The sequence below is a fragment of the Dama dama genome, chromosome 1 (assembly GCF_033118175.1).
Source record: "Dama dama isolate Ldn47 chromosome 1, ASM3311817v1, whole genome shotgun sequence".
In the NCBI taxonomy this organism is placed as follows: Eukaryota; Metazoa; Chordata; class Mammalia; order Artiodactyla; family Cervidae; genus Dama; species Dama dama.
The window spans coordinates 41689471-41710293 of NC_083681.1; the positions used below are offsets into that span (position 1 = coordinate 41689471).

Below are 20823 nucleotides of genomic sequence, written 5' to 3' on the forward strand. Positions count from 1 at the left end.
TATTATGCACCTAATAGTAGGTACCGATTCCACCCTTGTCTTGCCCCTCTCTCCACTGGCAACCACTACTTTGTTCTTTATATCTGTATGTTCCTTTTTTGTTATACTCACTAGCTTGCATTATTTTTTAGATTCCACATATAAGTGATATCATACAGTATTTGTCTTTCTCTGTCTGACTTATCTCACTTATCATAATACCCTCCAAGTCCATCCATGTCACCACAAATAGCAAAATTTTGTTCTTTTTCCTGACTGAGTAGTATTCCATTGTGTCTCTGTACCACATCTTCTTTATCCATTCGTCTGTTGACGGATACTTAAGTTACTTCCACATCTTGGCGATTGTAGATAGTGCTGCTACAAACAGTGGGGTGCATGTACCTTTTCTAATTAGTGGTTTTGGATTTTTTGGATAAATACTCAGGAATGGAATCACTGGGTTATAAAGTGGCTGTCTATCTGTCTCTAAGCTATAGCCACCCATGATTCCAAGGGCCACCATTTCTATGGGATACAGAGTGAGTGAGGCCTCTAGGGTGATGCAACGCCTGGCCCTGGGACAACCCACTTTCTGCACACTCTGCGGGCAGCCATCCCTCAGCTCCTTCCCTCGTCACTCCCCCATTCATGGTGCAGGCCACTTGTTTGAGGGGATAGCTTTTGCACCAGAGGACTCAGGGCAGTGATTGTGCCTCCACGAGCTTGGGGTCAGGCGAGGCTGGGATCTAGGCCCAATACTTCCAACAGCGTATGTGTGATTGTGGCTGGTGACTCCATTTTCCTAATGCCAGTTATAACCCCTGAACAAGGGCGTCACTAAATGGTCCCGAGGGCTCTGATGGCCCATATGTGACATTACTTAGCCCAGTGCCTAGGACTTGATGGTTGGTGTGATTATGTCACACCCAAGGGCAGCCTCTCCAGGCGAGCAGAAGGGGAACACTCAGTGGGAGGAGCAGGCAGACCCCCCCTGCTGTTTCTCTCCCAGCACTGCCTCCCAGATCTGGCTCCTCCACAGGGCGTGGCCTCAGTGACCATCACAGGGCTCCGTCTCCATCACTGACACCCACTGGGCCCGCCTGTGAGTATCTGCCTGGAGCTGCTCCCCACCCCCAGCTTTAGGAAAGCACCCCACTGCCATTTCCCAGGCAGTAGTGCCACACGGGCCAGAGCCGTGGCCCAGACGCATCAGCTTGGTGTGCGGTGCAGGCTCACAGGGAGACAGCGGACAGACGGGTCTGCTGCCCAGACGTCAGTGCTGCAGTGGGACCTCCTCCTCCCCCGAGCGATGCTGAACCCTGGGCTGCTCCCTGGCGTCCCAGTCAGTGCTAGTGGTAAGGAACCTGTCTGCCGATGCAGGAGGTGTAAGAGGCATGGGTTCAATCCCTGGGTCAGGAAGATCCCTTGGAGGAGGGCACAGCAACCCACTCCAGTACTCTTGCCTGGAAAATTCCTTGGACAGAGGAGCCTGGCAGGCTACAGTCCACAGGGTCGCAAGAGTCAGAGACAACTAAAGCGACTGAGCATGGGCTGCTCCCCCAGCTTCAGCAGGAGCCACTTGATTTGTTATTCATTTCATGCGATATGTTCTTCACTTCACGTCCAAACTCCACAATTAGAGTTGTAAACAGCAAGTTCTGTGTCACTTTTATTAATCTCCCACAGACTGGGAAGCAGCGGTCATCAGAGGCCCCACAGTGGGCCAGCAATGAGGAAACCCGTTCTGGCTCGCTACCCAGACAGAGTCCGAGCCTCCTGCCCACCACCATCCTGCCACTCTTAGAGAGCTTTGCCTCCCAGGCCTTGGGCCTTGCAAATGGGTCACTGAACCAGCCTCCCAGGACTTGATTCCCTGTTCTCTGACAAGTCACTTTACTTCCCTAAGCCTCAGCTTCCTGATCAGGAACATGGGGGTGGGTACTTAGAGTTAAGTAACAAACTCTTGTGTGTCTGGCACCAAGCCTGGCACAGAACTGGGCTGAGTAATGTGGCATCTTGTTCTGGTTAGGGCAGTCTCTCCACAGTTCGGGGAACTTGCTAGTCTACCTAAAGGTAATGCTAATGACAGCCGACATTTGTTGTTTACTGTTTCTAGGCGTTTTTCTAAATGCTTTGTGTGTATAATCTCCAAGAGCCCTAGGAAGGAGGTGCTGTCAAGGCAATCAGGTGACACGTTCAAGTCACCCAGTTATCAGTTGCCTTTCCATTTGACCCAACCCCCAGCGAGAAAGACTCTCAGACTCTGAGAGTTGTCCTATTGGCAGGGCTGTACTTACACACACATCCCACCCCCAGAGCTTTCTATAACTCACTCCCCCACTCAAGCTGGTTTTGCACAACTGCACTGAGGAGAGCCCAGGATCAGAACATTAAGCCAATGACAGACTGTAAGTTGTAGGCATTCCGTCTCAGGAGAGAGATTACTCCTGGACAGCACAGGTACAGTCCACACCTGTGCAAGGGTACTCCCTCTTTCTTTCATCCATTTGGAGCAGGGAGTGGGGAGGTTTCCTCACAGTCTCTATGAGTTCTCCGCTGCCCTTTGCGCAAAGCACCAGCCATCAAGAAGTGGGCTGCCCCCTCCTGCTGTTCTCATTAGGATGGTAGCGGCATTTTGGCTGGGGCAGTTCTTCACTGCATGGGACTGTCCTCCTCAATGCAGGATGCTTAGCATCCCTGGACACTGACTATCGTGAGTGCCAGCATGGGACCAAATCATCCCCCAAGCATTCCCAAGGGTCCCCTGGAGGAGGTTATTCCACCCCCTCACTAAGAATGTGACAAAGGAGTGTAAGAAATAGGCCTGGGGACTTGAAAATGGCTGGTGGCATTGAGTGGGGATGTCTGAATTGTGTTTACATCAGGAAAGTTTAAGAATATGCTTGTCTGTTTCAAGAAAGTTCCTAAGGAGACGTGTTCAGAATATATCATGGGCCGAAATGGAGTCTTCTATTTGATTTTCCCAGCTAACTCCATTGTCCCCACACTGCCTTTGTCCCAGCTGCTTTTCTTGAAATCTATTCACTGCTGTACATTATTCCTGCCAGTGTCGCGTTTTAGTGGAGTCCCTGAGGTTAGCACTGTGTTAATACACTGGGAATTTCAGCAGAGCTGGGCTCTCTAAATCAGCCACCAAAACAGCTTTATTATTTTTTTTTCTTGCTGAAAAATACACTCTGAAATGCGGAAGCATGTGTGGGAGTGCAGTTGACTTGGGTGAAGGACATACTTAAAAGGAAAATTTCATAACTTTTTTTCTGCAGGATAAAGGACCTGCTGGTCTTAATTCTTATAGAACTGAGCCACAGAACACATTTATGTCTCTGCAGTATCTTTAGCTCCTCGGAACATCCTGGGCTACTCAGAAACCACTCAGTCATGTTCGTCTGGGGCATCATAGATGCTTAATAAATTTGTGTTGGATACAGAAATGACTAAATTCATGGAAAATTTAAGCCTTTTAAGTGATGACCACAATATGGACTGATCAATATTCACCTTCTAAATCCCCCTGGGGGTTTTTGGGGTGGCAAGTTTCACCCTGGCGGGCTTCCCCAGTGGCTGAGCAGTAAAGAATCCACCTGCAATGCAGGAGTCACAGGAGATGCCAGTTCCATCCCTGGGTCAGGAAGTTCCCCCTGGAGGGGGCCATGGCAACCCGCCCCGATATTTTTGCCTGGAGAATCCCCATGGCCAGAGGATCCTGGTGGACTACAGTCCACGGGGTCGCAAAGAGTCAGACACGACTGAAACAACCTAAAACGTGTGTATGCACACAAATTTTGCCCTGGAAAATGAGGACTGCTGATGTGATGGGAACATTCTATCCCCTGTGATGTAGGTGGTAGTTGTGGAAAGACTGGAAGGACCTGGTAGCCAGAGTCTCCATCCAGGGAAGTGAGAGAGGAGGAGCCAATGAGTGTAGACTCATCTTCCTCAGAGTTTGCTATGAAAGGATGGAGATAGGGGCTGCCCTTTAGAAGTAAGTGGGGTTGAGATAAGACCATGGGTATTAAGATTTTAAGGAAAGCAATAAAGGAGCATGTTTTGAGACTGATGGAGAGAAGTCTATAGAGATAGATGTCTAATGGAAAGAGAATGAAGCCACATTCTCAGGATAGGCACAGAGCAGGGATGGGAAAGGATGGGGTCCAAGGCCAAGGGTGAGCACTGGGATTAGAGAAAAACAGTTGCCTCTGAGGCTCAATGGCAGGATGGAGGGAGGTTCAAGAGGAATAAGTTGGCAGCTGCCTTACAAGTAAAGTGGGGGGATCTGGCCACATTAGAGAGGAAAGAAAATTTAGAAATCATGCCTAGAAGTGGTGCAGAGGCTCGGCAGGCACCTGAAGAAGGACTACCAGGTAGTGCTGCAGAGCCTCCTTGATGGTGAAACCCAGGAGCTTGTGATGGGTCTAACTTGCCCAGTGCTATGATTTTTCTTGGAGTTACAGAAAGGATGGAGGCTTCCCAGGTGGCACTAGTGGTAACGAACCCACCTGCCAGTGTAAGAGACATAAGAGACACAGGTTCTTTCCCTGGTTGGGAAGATCCCCTGGGGGAGGAAATGGCAAACCACTCCAGTATTCTTGCCTGGAGAATTCCATGAACAGAGGAGCCTGGCGGGCTACAGTCTATAGGGTCACTAAGAGACATGAGTGAGCAACACAACACGCACGCTACATCCAGGGTACAGGTGTGGAGAAGGTGAATGAGGCTGCAGAGGTAGGGTTTACAGGGTGTGAAAGACAGAAAAAAATGAGGAATTAATGATTTGAAGATGCTGGTAAGGGGGTGATTGCAAGAATGTGAGTACAGCCTTTCTAGGGACTTGAGCAGCCAAAAGGGAGAGGAAGGTAGAAAGGGGTTATTATTCTGAAGGTTTCAGGTTGATGAGAAGGCATTTGGGAAGTAAAAGAGGGAATAATCAAGATTAAGATTTCAGGGGCACAGCAGTTCAGGCACTGAGAGCTGGGGCCTGGGTGTGGGTGGCCCTCCCTGGAATTGAGGCCATGGTGCATTCATTGATTGAGACTCCGAAGTCTTGCTGGTGGGATATAGAGGGGTAAGCCTGATGCCAAAGACCGTGATGGCTGTGAAAGCTACCTGGGAAGCACCTGGTGAGAACAAAGTGTGCAGAGTGCAGTGGTGCCTAATGTCTGACGCTTAAGGCGAAGATGTTTTTATGCCAGGATGGAGGAGCTGAGGTGTGGAAGGAGAGCTGCAGGGAGAGGAGAGGGTCAGCTCCATCCCATGTCCCTGATGAGAGAATCAGCACATTTCAGAGGCATGCAAGAGTGGCGGTGCTCTCCAGGAAAGCTATTTTTGTAGGGAGAGTGTGGGGCTGCATCCCATAGGCCTGCCTGCCTTGTAGTTGGTTAGCCTCGAGACCAAAGAAAAAGCCCAGGGACAGCGACAGAGACATCAGTGGCTCATTGGACCCAGGGATCTTACACAAAGGGCAACACCCCACCGTGTGCAGCAGGTGGTGGACAGGACATGGCAGCAGTCTTTGCTACTAAGAGGAGAAGGAGGCCACATCGTAGGGCAAATTGATGTCAGGTAGACTCATCAGTTTCCAGGAGCTTATTAAGCCCTGTAAGTAAGAGGATTGGATAGTCATGTGAGTGAAGCCGAGGATCTGTAGAGAGCAAGAGAATAGCCATCTTGAAGGGCCTAACCATCTAGACAGGCAAAGGCCCTTTTGGTTGGAAAGGACAGTCTTTGAAAAACACCAGGATTTTAATAGGTGTTTTCAGAAGACTCAGAGTGAAGCTTAGGAGGAAAGCAAATAAGGAAAGATCAATCAGAAGTACACACAGAACATATCAGAGGGTGAGAGAGGGTGAGAAAGTCCCATAAAGACAACACAAATTAAATCTTAGGTGCACACTTAGGCCCCATAGGAACTGGGAGGGTGAGAGGAAAAGAATGTGGGGGGACCACATCCCCTTTCCTGTTGCCACTGCAGTCACCCTCAGCCCCCAGATTCTGCAGTCAGGACGAAGCACCCATTTCCAAAGCTCGCTCCACAGGGCACAGGTGTGGAGACCGGGTACCACACCTGCAATAGAACTCTGTCCCGGTCACATCATGCTGCTTTCGGTCCAGGGCCAGCAGGGCTCCATGAAGCCTCCTTTCAGCTGGGAAAAGCAGAGTCTCAGCTGCCAAGGGGAAAGAGGACTGGGTCTTAGCAACCTGAAGAGTCAGGGAAGCCTTCCTGGAGGAGGAGCTGCACCTGGACCCTAAAGCAAGAGTAGGATGCAGGGGGTAAAGCAGGGCAGGAAGACATGTCAGGAGTGCAGCTCATGTGAAAAGGGGTGAAATCAAACCTTCCTTTCTTTCTTTAGTGAAAAGCAAGGTATTGGAGTGATTGAGAGCTGGGCTATGGAGCCAGATGACCCGAGTTCACTCCCAGCTCTGCCACCTGCTATCGTTCATTCACCTCTATCTAATTCTGTTTTCTCACCTAACAGTGGATAACACCCCCACTTATGCAGGGTCATTTTGAGGATTAAGGAATTGTGTTTGTAAAACACTTAGCATCCTTGGACACCTGTGAAGTGAGCTACCTGGATCAGTACACTTCTGCTACAAAGCAAACCACCCCAAGGTTTAGTGGCTTGAGACACATCCGTTTACTTGGCTCAGGATTCTGAGGGTCGACAGTTTGGGCTGGGCTGTGCTGGCCCTATCTTCTGCTGGGCTCAGTCAGGCAGCTGTGGCCAGTTGCTGGTTAGCTAGTTGAGTCAGCCTCTGGAGGTGGGTTACTGTCTGCTGGAGTGAAGGTGCTTCTGGGCTGTGTGTGGCTTCTCATCCAATAGGCTATTCCAGGCTGTTTCACATGATGCTGGTGACAGGGATTCTAAGGGCAGCAAGAAAGGGCAAGCATGATCGCATGAATGTTTTTCCTGTCTCTGCTTGGATCTTGTCTGCCTATGGAAATTTTTTCAGGAGTCAGAGAAGTCACATAGCTAAGCACAAACTCAACAGGCAGAGAAATAAACTCCATCTTTGAAAGGAGGAGTAACAAAGTCACGTTGCAAAGTGGTTCAGGGCAAGGATGAGGAAAATCTGTAACTGTTTTTATAATATATTATAATGTCCTATTGTGTTCAGTTTGTATTATCTCATTAATTCGCTCATTCATTTGTTCATTCATTCATACAAAAAGTAATAATTGAGTGCCTATCTTGTGGGATGGCAAGAAGAGGATTCCCCAAAGGAACAGCCTCAGTTTCCCAGTCCTAGTGCAGCCCATCGGGCATTGCTATCTGAGGCCTGTGACATCCAGTAAAGATGTGAGCTGGACCTTTTTTTCCCAGTATATCAGGTTATACTCTTCCCAGGGAAGAGAGATGACATGGGGGATAGTGTTGGAACACATGAAATAGAAAGAGTTATATTTGCAAATTGAAATCAAGCACCAATATTTCATCCTCAGGAAGTCCCTTTTTCTGTGCTAACATCTCCCTGCTGGATCTTAACCCATAGATTTTATTACCATATTCTTTCCTCCATCTTCCACATCATTGAGATTGCTGGTGAGTCGTCACCATTGACTACATGTTAAAAACTCCGTGAAACACACACACGCTTTCTCCCTGGGAACATTCTGATAATAAGATCTTCTCAATTCAGTGCAGGTTAACAACTGGGGTGGGGCAGGAAGGGAGTAAGCCCCTCATTGCTCATGAGGGCCAGGTAAGCGTTAGGCCTGGCACAGACCGTGTGCTGGGGCAAATATTGAGAATCTTATCTTGGAGAGAGAATCCTTGTTTGGCCAAACTACTAATCCACAAGGCTACATGAAGCTACAAGGTATAGAACCAAAACTAAAGAGAGAGAAGCTTAGAGGACTCTTAGAGTAAGGAACGTGAAACCAGCATCAGGGATCGAGCCTGGATGGATGTCTGAGCTGGAGTTCAGTGTCCCTGGAATAGTTTAGTAACTGATTCATCTAGTCAACTAATATGTTTTAAGTGTATGTTACAAATCAAACTCTGGGTTGGATAAGAGAGATACAATAGTGAGCAAGACAAGCACGGTCCCAGGCCTCAGGGATCTTGGAATCTGATTGGGAGAGACCGGTGTTACTGGAGCATTACTAATGGCTAACATTAGCTAGTACAAGGTAGTCCCCCATCAGCATGCCAGGGGTACTATTATTATCTCCTGCTTTCACAGATGAGTAAATCAAAAGAAAGAATGGCCAAGTCAGTTGTCTACAGTCACGCAGCCAATGAACGATGAAGACTGGGAACAAGCGTCCGGACTCAGTCTTTCTTGAATCCTTCTCCTTTCCCTTCCCTGCTGGAGCAAGTCCTCTTGGTATATATTTTGCAAATCCCTTTCACTTGTCTTTAAGCTCACGCATCGCTCTTTGTGATTCTATCTGTGTGTGATTGTTTGCTGAGGGAGCATAACAAAATAGGTGTGTCAGCCGGTTCAGGCTTCGCTATGCTCCAGTAACAGATGACCTCGAAATCCCAGTGCCTTACAATAACAAACATTTCTTTATCATGCTACATGTCCAAGTCTTTCTTGACCTTATCTTCCTTTTGCAGTGCTTGTCACAAGCAGCCGACAGTAACAAAGGCGTGCTCTTCATCAAAAGCACAAGCTCACTTGCCACGTTTTGTCTACCGGCTCATGGCAGGCAACAGTTTAGTCAACTATTTCACCACTGCATAAAAGAGGTCACCGTCTTTACGTCCCCGGGGGTGGTTCCTCACCACCCGCCTTGTGGCTTCAAAGTCAGTATCTCACATTTTAGGGTTTGGCAGTACTCCTTATCTAGAATCAGTTTCTTAATCATTCAGCTTAGGCTGATGACCCCCAAATCTCAAGGTCTTACAACAAAAAGTACTTAGCCCTTGCTCACGCTACATGGTCATCAGGGTTCAGCTCCAGCTCTATGTCACCTCGTCTTTGTCTGGGACCAGCGGAGCAGCCCTGCTCTGGGACACTACCAGTCCAGTGACAGAAAGCAAAAGGAGACATGGCAGATGAGACGATTGCTCTTAAAGCTCCTGACTAGAAATGACACGCGTCACTCCCACTCACGTTCCATTGGTTAAAGACACGTGGCCAAGTCTGACACTAATGATGAAGGGGCATATCAGAGCTCAGTCTGGAGGGAGGCACAGCGGGGCAGGACAGGGCAGTGAGTCAATCTGTTAGAGGCGCTAAGGAGCCGGCATTAACTGCCACAGGCGGATGCAGAGTTGGCAGACATTGTGTTTTGAAAAGAGGAATGCCAGGGCGTGTTTTTCTCAGTGCATGTGATGTGCTCCATCTTAGCTGTTTGTCAAAGCGTAGATGGAGCAGGTGGTAGATGACCAGACACAGCTTTAAAGGGTTTTGAAAAGCACCTTCCAGAATAAGGACCTATAAGGGACCAGCAGGCAGATAGCAGGTGTGTGCGTTTTCTTGAAGAAGGAGAAAGTGCAGATGAACAACAGACAAGTGTTTTTACTTGGACAACTGGACTTGATAGAAAGGAGTAACAATCATCAACAAGAACTGAAACAAACACGGTTCGCTTAAGCTAAACACAAAGGGTGGGAGCTGTTACAGAAACCCAGCCATGATTCATTTACAGACTCAAAAGGAGGGTTGCCTGGGGAAAGGCAGAAATGGGGCAGCCCTCAGCAGTACAAGTTCACAGATCTTCTCTAGGGAGTTCTCCTAAATGTGTCTTATTAATAGCTATCGTACTGCCTCATCTCTGTGTCTCCATTTCATGATTTAAATTCCTGGGAGGAGGGAGGCTTCTCAACCCCTTAACAGCTCTATTTTCCCCAATGGGCAGGTGGCAGTGTCACAGAATACAGACTGCTGGGGGCCTAACCCTGGTCAAAGCCATTCTTGGAGGAGATGGTTCATTGTTAGACATCACAGGCTCAGTCCTACCTCTTCGCAGCTGCCGGCACCAGTCGCTGGGTCTGCCCTCCTTGCCTGGTTCGGACAGCAGCACCCATCCTTGCCATCCTTCCTCTCTGTGACAAGCGCAGTCTGCAGCCACCAGACCCTGACCCTCCTCACTGGCCACCGCTATGGATGGCGCTGTTGATCTGTCCCTCGGCAGTATGCTTCTGCCTGAAGTAGCCTTCATCTGCAGCCTCCATCCGTGGGCTTCTGCTGGACAGAGGTGTTCAGGCAGGCACCTGTGCAGGTGTGGGGTGCAGACAGAGACTCTGCAGGAAGGATAAGGGAGGGGTGGCAGGAGCAGAACTGGGTGTGGGGCTAAGGCCCAGGCTGGGGCAGTTGGCAGGCACCGCTCCCTCGAGACAGACCCTGGAGACTGCAGAAAACGATGGGCTTAGCCATCAAACCCGGTTCCAGGGCACCTGTTCTTTGTCTTATCCTGGACCAGTGCTGATCTTATTTCCCTAAGCTTGGGCTCCCTCTGCAGCTCTCAAATTCTCCACTCACACCCACATGATGAATAATGTTCAGACACTCAGCCCACTCCCGGGGGTTTACTAGGGTCATGTGACCCTCTAGCCTCACTAGCTTCTCAGTCCCTGAAGAAAGCATACTGGCATGCAGATGAGTGAGAGATTTCCTTGTCTAAAAAAAATAAAAAAAGAAAGCAGACATTCAAAACTTCAGTACTTTATTTGAAAAAATTCTTATAATAAATATAAGAATGAATAAATATTATACATGCATGATATCTGCATTCACCCTGTGCCAAGGACTACTGGGCTATATGACTTCATGAACCTTTTGCCTCATTCCCTTTGGTATTCTGGAAAGGTCTCCTGTATCTTCTGTATTAGTTGAGATTCTTGGTTCCAAGTGACAGAAACTCAACTCAAGTCAACTTAAATGCAAAACAGATTTTATCACCTAATGTAACTGACAAAATTAATGTCTGCCCTGGCTTCAGGCAGGGCTGGATCCACAGGCTTGAATGGCATTTACCTAACTTTCTCCCTCCCTTCCTCTCTCTCTTCTTCTCTTACCACTTTGACTCTGATTTCCGTTATGTGTAAACTTACTCTCTCCTATAGTCAAAGAGGAAAGGGCTTCTGTGACTTACTTGAAGAAAAAAGGCAACAGAGCCTTCCAGCTTGACCCCACAAACAGTAAAACCAGGGGGGTTTTTATTGGCCCAGACTGGGTCATATGCCCGTTCTGGAACCAACCCTGGACCAAGGCAATGGGGTGCTCTGCTTGGCCAGCCTGTGGATCAGGCCTCCCCGTATGGCCAGGGTGAGCAAGTTGCTGTTATAAGAAAATGAATGAGACTCTCAGCATCAGGAATCCGGCAGCCTTCTTTTCTGGTTTGTCTCTGGTTTCTCACGGGTTTCCATGCAGGAACCCCAGGGTGACCCCTGTCACTCTGCTCTCTCCTGAGGGGCTCACTGGGACACACTCCTAGCCAGGAGACCCCAGCAGACCCAGGGAGGGTAGATGGTGCAAGGCAGGGGATTAGGGTTGCTGCTGGGACTGTCTGGGCTGCACACACCCTCACAGACGGTGGTACAGAGTTGACACCTGTGCTTCGGGCACAAAGCCTGGGATGAAACATGAAAAACACAGACAGCTGGGAATCAAAGGCAGGCTTTCTGAGCCCGGCAACAGTGCCCGTGACTGCTTCCCCAGCTGCTCGGGCATGTGCTGCATGTGTGCTAAGTCACTCAATCATGTCTGACTCTTTGTGACCCTGTGGACTGTAGGAGCCCGCCAGGCTCCTCTGTCCATGGGATTCTCCAGACAAGGATACTGGAGTGGGTTGCCATGCCCTCCTCCAGGGGGTCAGGTGCACAGTGGGAGGCAGAAGTTGGGCCTGACTTAGCCTTTTCTATTCAGTCTTATGTTCAGAGACCACCCCTCAGTCCAAAGCTCTTCTCTTCTCCTGGCTGCCCTGCCAGCCCACCATCAGGCTCTCCCAGATACTGCTGCCCAGCAGCCTGAGTCACCTCTAACCTCAGCTCACTGCCAGGCCCCTTAAATGTCTTTGACTTCTCTGAGGATCCCTCAGATGTGCTGACAAGCAGAGGGCTGGTTAATCTGAAGTCACAGCTCCCTGTGGCCAGCAGGACACTGTCCAAGCACTGCAGACCCCAAGCTGCTTCCCCAGACTCACCTCCCCGCCCCCAGAGGCACTCTCTTTCCCCAGATGGCAGTGCAACAGTGGCCCCGGTGATTTTGTGTATCCCATTCCCTCTGCCAGAGGTCCCTGTCCCCGTCAGTTATCTGGGCAAACTGCTGTCTTCCTGGCCTTCCCTGGTAGCTCAGCAGTAAAGAATTCTCCTGCAATGCAGGAGATACAGGAGACTCAATCCCTGGGTTGGAAGATCCCCTAGAGGAGGGCATGGCAACTCTATCCGGGGAGTCTTGCCTGGAGAATCCCATGGACAGAGGAGCCTGGCAGGCTACAGTCCATCTGATCGCGAAGAGTCAGACACGACTGAAGTGACTGAGCATGCACGCATGCTGTCTTCCTGGGCTGTTCTCAGAGCTCATCACTCACTGACCAGCCCCCAGTAGGGTTCGTCACTCCAGCTCTGGCCCCAAGTTCTAGAGCGCTTTGGTCTGCTCCTAGTCTGCGCTAAGCTTGGCCAGGGGGCTACTCTGGCTGGCCTGTTCAGCATGGCTGACTCCCCTCCAGTCTGAGAGCTCTGGAGGGAGGCCCTACCTGCCCCCTGTCTGCCTGGCACAGGCCCACACCGTAGAGAGCACGGAGGAGTATTTGCTGACTTAAACTAGATGGATTGCTGTCGAGGGGCTGAGTGCCAGTTACAAAGCTGGGGGGTTCGGGTGCGTAGCCTCACCACCCGCTGCCTCCTGGACTCAGGAGGGCAGGGGCAGAAAGGGGGCTCCTGAGCAAGGGACCTTGCTTTCCACATGTACACGCCTTCACTGTTACCAAAGCAGAATGTTTATTAATGTTTCCATTCCTTAAATATAACTGGTCCTGTGGTTAGTGAACATAAGATCATTTTGGAAATGAGTCCCCTCCGTTCCTGATTTAGCATCAGTGCCCTGCGGCTCTCATCGTGGTAACCTCTGTGTCGACGGGTTAATGACCAGTAACCAAGCCCTTAAATCAGCCCGTCCTGCCTGCAGCAGGGCCAGCAGCTCTCTTGATAAAGAGGATAAAGGCCATTTCTAGTACAAACTGCAAACGTCACAGTCACCACTCGAAACTGAAATTTAAGAAAGCAAGGCTCTGTTCCTTCTCCCTCTGCCCCAACCAGCCAATGTGCCCACACACTGCCTGTTGTTTCTGTGAATCCTTACAACAGGTTTACTGGCTGGGCAGACTCAGGAGGGGACCCCAGACATGAGGGGCATTGAGGCAGGGCAGTGGGACCCTCAGATCTCTTCTCTCCCTTTATTCCTGGCTGCCTGTTCCTGCCCCACAGTCCCTGTGGCCAGATGAGGGGATCGATCAGGATTGTCATCCTCACAGCTGTATTCTACAGTCAGGAAACTGAGGCTCAGAGTGGCTCCCAGCTAGTCAGTGAGGATGGGGATGCTGAGTGAAGACCCTGGCCCTCTTGACTTGTAAGCCCACCAGACCACCCTTTTCCTAGACCAGCAGTCCTCAAATGTTCACTTATATCAGACTTCACTGGAGGACTTGTGAAAACACAGATTCCTGAATCCTACCTTCAGAGTTTCTGATTCAACATGCCTGGGATTGGGCTTAGAAATTTACATGTCTAACAAGTTCCTGTCTGGTGCTGGGACCACACTTTGAGAACTGTTGTCCTAAACACGGTGCATCCTAACCTCTGAGTCCTCCAAACAATGCCCTGCAGACAGATCCCACTGACCCCCCACGATGAGAGGGAGGCTGGGAAGCCAGCTGGTTGTAGGTGCTGGCCCTACATTTCCTCCCTAGGCTGCCATCATCCCCTCGATACACCTAGTTTTCCACCTTGGATGCTCACTGGAATCACCTGGGCCCCACCCCTAAGACTGTGGTTTATAGTTTTTAAAGCTCTGCAGGTGATTCTGATATGCAGAACACCCCTGAGCTTGATTGCATTTAGGAACAACTGTGTCCTCTTCATTTCTCTATCCTCCCCCATTTCATTTGCTCACAGATCTTTCTCCTCTCCCAGAGCTCACCCCTTTCTACAGGAGACCCACCCTCCAGCCCCCAGGTTGGCTCACCCTTCGATGGTCTTTGTCAACACCCCCATTCTGATACCCTGTGGTCACCCAATTAGTGTAATTTTCAACCCTTGGAGTATCACTCCCCTGGGGTGACCTCCACCCCTGCATGGAGCTGGGCCACCACAGTCCTCCAGGGTACAGATCCCCTCCAAGTATCCTAAGAAATGTCCACAAAGACCCCACTTCACCTTGGGTTACTTTTCCCATGAAAGCACTCTGAAAGAGTTGTTTTCTCCCTGTTCTAGAGCTTCTGGTCAAGAGTGTCCCCATCTGCCTCTCCCCTGCACCCCTCTCCAGGCCAAGGAATGTTTTAGCCAAATACTACCACTGCCGCCCCATCTCCTGGTGAGAGAAAGTCTCTGTCTCTAAGATACCTCATTTTTCAAGGGCACTTACTCAATAGGCCAGCAGTGTTGCCAAGGAAACATTGCTTAATGGAAGAAACAGAGTCTCAAAATCCACATGCCATTGTTTGCAAGAGAACCAGTACTGCTGTTGTACCTTGAAAATGTATTATTAAGTTATCCACCCAACCCCATTTTGCTCCATGTTCCTGATTTGCTAGGAGACCCTCTCCCACCATCCCCACCCCTTCCCCTGCCCATCCCATGATTTCCTGTGAGGACTGCAGCCTTTCCATAGAGGCTAAGGTATGCCAATGCAGGTACGGGAATCTGGACAGAAAAGGGGACTGAATGATTGGAACGTGTGTAAATTGACCCTATTAAAGAATGCAAGGGACTAGCGGCCTGGAGGAGGTTGGAGACAGGAAGTTAAAGCTAGTCATCCTGCGTTCACAAATTCTAGTTGGTGGGGTTTAAGCTGATGAAGGTTTACTGGGCATTAATGACCTTCTCCTAAATGAAGGTCTCATGGTTGACATCAGTGGTTTTCAAACTTTTTTGATAAATTCTTCATAACCTTTTGTTCAAGGAAAATGTTATGTGAAAGTTGAAGAAAGAACGCAAGCCCAGGTTGGGCTGGGAGAGGGGTCCTAGAAGCCCCCCCCCCCGCCCCCCGCCAAGTGGGCCGTCCTCCCAGACCCGAGTGCTTTCAGGGGCCCCTGAGACCCTTTCTTGGAGTCCCAGGACTCAGTGTGAATGATCTGGTGGAAATGACCTGGCAGTTCCCTTGCTGGTTCCGAGGGGTGACTTCAGGAGGGCCCTCAGGGATCCTCGCTCTCCTGCCTGAGCTGAGGGTTCGGGGCTGTGGGGGAGATAGCACCCCAGCTCCAGCCAGGCGGATGGGAGGCCCCTATGGGCGGCTGGGCCTGGGGAGGGGGAGGAAGGCCCTGAACTCCCAGGGCCTCAGCCTTCCCGGGGAATCTCCCCCTCATCAAGGCAGGAGGAGAGCCATCCGCCTGTGCAGCTGGCAGGGTCTTCAGATCTCTCTTAGCCTGTTTCTTCACCCCTACAGCCAAAGGTGACCTCAGGTGTGGACGGTACCTGGCATGGTACAGGTATACACGTTTGTTTTCTTCTCACTCTTCCCTTCCTGAAGTGTTTCTACTCCCAGAGAGGTGACGTTTTATACCGTGAGGCTGCCCCTCAGTCTGACAGAGGCAGGTCCCGCCTCCGAGCCTGCCAGGGAGAGAAGGGATGCTGAGCGCAGCTGGCAGGGGCCCAGCCACATCCTGCGGGGCGGGAGATGTGTCTGGGAGATGAGGTGACAGAGCAAGGGGAACCTCTCGCCCTGGGGTGCTTTGCCTAGCCTTGCCTCCGTGGCTCTGAAGGCAGGAGTGTGCTCCGAGGGTCACTACAGGCTCCCTGGCTGGCCGGCCAGCTCAGCTGTGGGTCCTGACTCCTGACCCCAGCCTGAGGGACAGGAAGACACCCCTGGCGTGAGACCCGACATACCACATGTCTGTCCTTTTCCCTCGCTGGTGATTTTTCTCTTTCAGCATCAGACTGGGTCTGTAGCCCTGCTGAGCTGCGTAGGCTGAGAGGACAGTGAGCTGAAGCAGTCGTTTGTGGCTGAGGAGGCGCTGGGGGGTCAGGGGTGCGTATCTGTGCCCCGGGAGGCAGGGGGAGTCATAAATCATCCATAGACAGGGTAACAGCTCGGCCTCCACCTCTGATGTGAGTCACGGGAGGGCTGTTGCCGTCTTAGCCCTTGGTTAGCACCTTGTATTCTAGTCCTTTTGGTCAAGGATTCTCCAGCCGGCGGCTGCTCCCTGATCCAGGACCACCCCACCCCACCCTTTGCTCACAGGATCACGGTGGAAGCTTCCAAGCTGGCCTCTCCCCCTCCAGCCTGGTCACTGGAGCTGGAGTGACTGGAAGGAGGGAGGGAGGTGAGTAAGATGAGAGGTTACAGGCACGGCTTTGGCATCAAGCTGCCTTGGTTTAGATTTCAGCTACTGTGTGACTTTGGACAAGTTCTTAATTTCTCTGTCCCTCAGTTTCCTCATCCACAAGGTGGGGGTGATGGTAACACCTGCCTCATGAAGTTGTTACTAGGATTCACTGGGATAAAGCATAGCAGCCCTTGACACTAGAGACTGGCTAGTTCTTTGCTGTGGGGGCTGCCCTGTGCATCGTAGGGTGCTGAGCAGCATCGTGACCTCTACCCGCTAGAGGCCAGTCGCAGCCTTTCCTGCCCCCATCATGGCAACCAAAGATGTCCCCAGACAATGCCAAATATCCTCTGGCTGGCAAAAGTGCCCCCCACTGGGAATCACAATTCTAAGTCATCTCCTATTAAATCTCCAGTTTCCCCGTTGCTCAGAAGCACAGCTGGGCCTCCTGGATCTACAGGCACTAAATGTGTGGTGTCTTATAAAAAACTGTTTCCCTCTTCTGTGTTCAGGCCATTTATTGATTCAGTCCACTGCTGGTTGGGCTTTTGAGGTGTCAAGTGACAGCTTAACAGAACCTTCTTTGCTAAATTGCCCTGTGATCTGACCGGTTGGTGGTTACCCCACTCAAGATGCACTTTGTTGCTTGCTTTTTTAATAATAAACAACTGTCCTTATTATGATTTTCCCAGACTCTGAAGTAATAAACAGCTCTGATGACAGCTGTACCAGATAGTAAGTAAGTGCACACAGGACTCTCTGAGCATCTCCCCCAAGCACTTCAGAGCAGCTAAGTGGATAAAACTGGTTTCAGCTATTACCTGGGCGGCTGCTTGTGTCTGTGGAGCCCGCCCTAGAAATGAGAGCCAAGTCCTGGTGACAGGGACGAAGGAAGAAGTGGCAGTAACTGCCTTCCTGGATGTCCCTATCTGGCAGCCCACACCCCAGAGCTTCAGGAAATTTGGGTCCTGACTTACTGTGTGACTAATCTGCACTGTCCTGAGGAGAGGGTATGGTGGGTTCAACCCAAAAGCATATATATAGCTGTGCGTCTTTGCAGAGAGGCTCTGGTAGCAGGCTCATGCTTTTGCACATTGAGGGAAGTCTTTCTGGAGGTAGTGAGTTTTTATATTGATTTTCAACATAGCAAGAGTTGGGCTAAGAGATGGAGGAAGTGGGGACAGTTCCCATATCAGTGTGTTTAGGACCACTATTTCCTGATATGTTACTTTCCCCAGCTTGACTGTTGGATCATCCAGGACAGGGAACCATGGCTTTCTCAACTCTGGACCCTCAGGAACCAACTTAGAGATTACTTGTTGTTTGATGATTGGATTGATGGATGAGATTCCTACCTGCATCTAATTTAATTTTCTAAATTCTACCAGTCATCAAATTCTCCCTCAATGCCAATAAACTAGAAGCCACAGCAGGTCATCATCTTTCCCTGATGGTGAACTGGAAACCAAGGCCACCTGATGGATGGTCTCAGGATTCTGATGAGAAGCCCATCTCTTACCCAGTTTAGGTGTTGACTGGGGCCTCCTTGCCTCTGTGTTCTAGTCACATTTCTACATTGAAGACAAGCATTCTACGTTTGGCCTCTGCTTAGAACTTTGGTCACCCTTTACCTCTTTTAAGGGAAGAATCAGTCACCTTGGTAGTTTTGATGTCCATTTCCATAGATTCATAAAACTTCCTTGGAGAGCAAATCCAGCTGTAATGAATGTCTGCAATCTGTCTCTCCATCCTTTCTGTTCTGCCCTGCAAGGCGGACTTTACAGAAGTTTCCATGGGTTTTCTGACTTCCAGCTGGGTTCTTCCAATGGGCCAACCCAGCAGAGGAATGGACTGGGGAAGGGAGAGTGATGTTGGGGTGGTTATTAACCACCACTCACCATCACCCCAAACCTCTCCCTCCCTGGACCCTTCTCACAAGTCTCTCCATGTAATTTTTACACATTCTGGTACCTGCTCTCTCCTCTCATCCCTTTGAGCCTGGTGATGGTAACAGCTCCATGTTACTGTCCCAAGGAACGAAACCATCCCTGTGCTCCCTTCCCCTAGAACCACACCACTGAGAACCCTGCGTGTATTTACCCTCCTTGGATTCCCCTAGCTGAGCGTGCCACCTGTTTCCTGCTGGGACCTTAGCTGACCCACTGGCCTGAGGCTCTTTTTAACGTCTTAAGGATGACTGCCTCTCCACCCCTTCCCTGGATGGCGAAGTTCAGGAATAATATGGCCCTGAAGGGCCACTCCTTATTTGCTCTCCTCATCTGCACTGCCCTTCTCCCCACATAGTCCCTTTCATGCTCTGCACCCGGTTTTAAAAGTCCTTGAGAATCACCTTCTTTAACTAACACAAGAAATACTTCCTTTTACCATTTGAAATTAGTCAAAAACATTTACCAGTGAGAGTTTTTTTTAATAGATCAAGATAACAAGAGGGCCTACCCTGAATTCTAACCTAAAGCAGAGAAGTATGGTTTCTTGATTTGGCCATGCGACCTAATCATAGGTTGGGGTGCTAAATTTCTTTGGTGATACAGGACGAGAGCTCACAAACCCTATGACTGTTCTTGTAGGGAACCACTGCCTAAGGTTGGGGGAAGTGACTGAAAACTGAAGGCCAAGGTCCTATGGCTTTCTGCTAGACCAGAGTCAGCCCCAATCTCTGTAAATAAAGTCATTCATTTGTATTGCCCATGGCAGTGTTTGCACTACAATCACAGAGCTGATTTTCCAGACCATTTGGCCCTTTGTGCAAAAAATGGTTAAAACAGCAGCGTGACTGCTCTCCTTTGAAAGGCCCACTTACATGGTTGGCCCTTAACTGGCATCTGGGAGCTTGGATTGCAGGAAGGTTCCCACCACTCCCACAGATGGTAAGAGCAGCTCACTGTGCCCAAACTGATTATACAACTAATATGGTTTATGCTGAACACCTGCCTTCCTGCTGGAAGTCTGGGATGGGTATGTACCAGGTGGAGGCTGCCTGTGTGACCAGCCTCCAGTAAAAAGCCTGGGTGCTGAGTCTCTAAGAGTTTCTCTGGTAGATAGCCCTTCACAAGCATTATCTCAGCTCCTTGCTGGGGACTCCGGGGCATCTTCTGTGACTGCTGTGGAAGGACCCTTGGGAGCTGACACCTGGTTTCCTCCAGGCTTTGCCCACACGCCTTTCCCTTTGCTGATTTGATTTATATCTTTTCCCCTAGAATAAATCATAGCTGTGAGGGCAACTATATGCTGAATCTTCTGACTCCTAGAGAACCACCGAACCTGGTGGTGGTTGGGAGACCTCCCAGCATGCTGCAAAGCCCCACATATTTATTTGCCACCTGGCCCTAAAGGGGCCAACTGCTCTATACAGTCTTAGGATGGATGGAAAGTGCCTATTACATATCGTCCCTCCCACAGAACTCTGAGCTCCCTAAAATGTGGCCCAGGTCTTTTGCTCCTTAACTGCTGGTCAAGTGCAGCATTTTACACAAAATTATTTATGGAGGGAAGAAGTCAGCAAGCTTGCAAATAATGGATTCAAGCAGTGTTTTTTAAACTGTGGGTGGTGAAATCCATTTAAAAGGTTATGACCACTGTTTTTCAATGAAAAAGTATAGAAAATTGAGTACGCTGCATATAGTGAAGCTAAGTTTGATTTCTTGATAATTTTCTATCAGTTATACCTCTGGACCCAGGCACTGTACTGAATCATAACGTAAAAGGGTCTCTTGTCCGTTGCAATGGACGATTATTTGAAGGTCACTGGATTGTGCTCTCTTGGCTGGCTGCCCTAGGAGATGCCCCGCAGACCTTCCCCATCTCTCTGGCTGTTAACCTTTGATCTCGTTCTCCCCACCCCCGGTCCCCAGAACGTGTACTACACGAGCAGCCAGCAGATCCACGTGGGCATCTTGAGCCCCACGGTGGACGACGACGACAACCGCTGCCTGGTGGACGTCAACAGCCGGCCGCGGCTCGTCGAGTGCAGCTATGCCAAAGCCAAGAGGATGAAGCTCCACTGGCAGTTCTCTCAGGTAGCAGCCCCACCCGAAGGAGCAACATCAAGAGAAACAAGGGAGGGGCCAGGCCGGGGAGGGACGGGAGGGATGGAGGAGGAGAGGAGAGGCGCCAAGTCTCAGGATTTGATGAGCACCTACTATGTGCGGGGCAGGGGGGGTGGGCGGGGGGAGGTGGTGGCTGGAATTGGTTAGCTCATTGACTCCTGATACTGGCTCTGAGGGAGTTTATTATTATTGTTGTCATTGTTGTTGCTTCAGTGTTATTTTATTCACCTTTTAGATATAAGGAAACAGGCTCAGAGGTGGGAGTCCCCTGCCTGATGTCACATAGTGAGGGGGCAGGGCTTGGATTTGAACTCTGAG

General features: G+C 50.1%; 1 protein-coding gene across 1 annotated transcript in view; it reads left to right on the top strand.

Annotated features, from left to right (window-relative positions):
• The window catches only part of GALNT18 (polypeptide N-acetylgalactosaminyltransferase 18), a 341618-nt gene that overhangs the window by 304946 nt on the left and 15849 nt on the right, over positions 1-20823 (top strand). The window contains exon 10 of the mRNA XM_061132121.1: positions 20311-20475. Within this exon, the coding sequence (XP_060988104.1) occupies positions 20311-20475 (165 nt within the window). The remainder of the gene's footprint in view (positions 1-20310; positions 20476-20823) is intronic.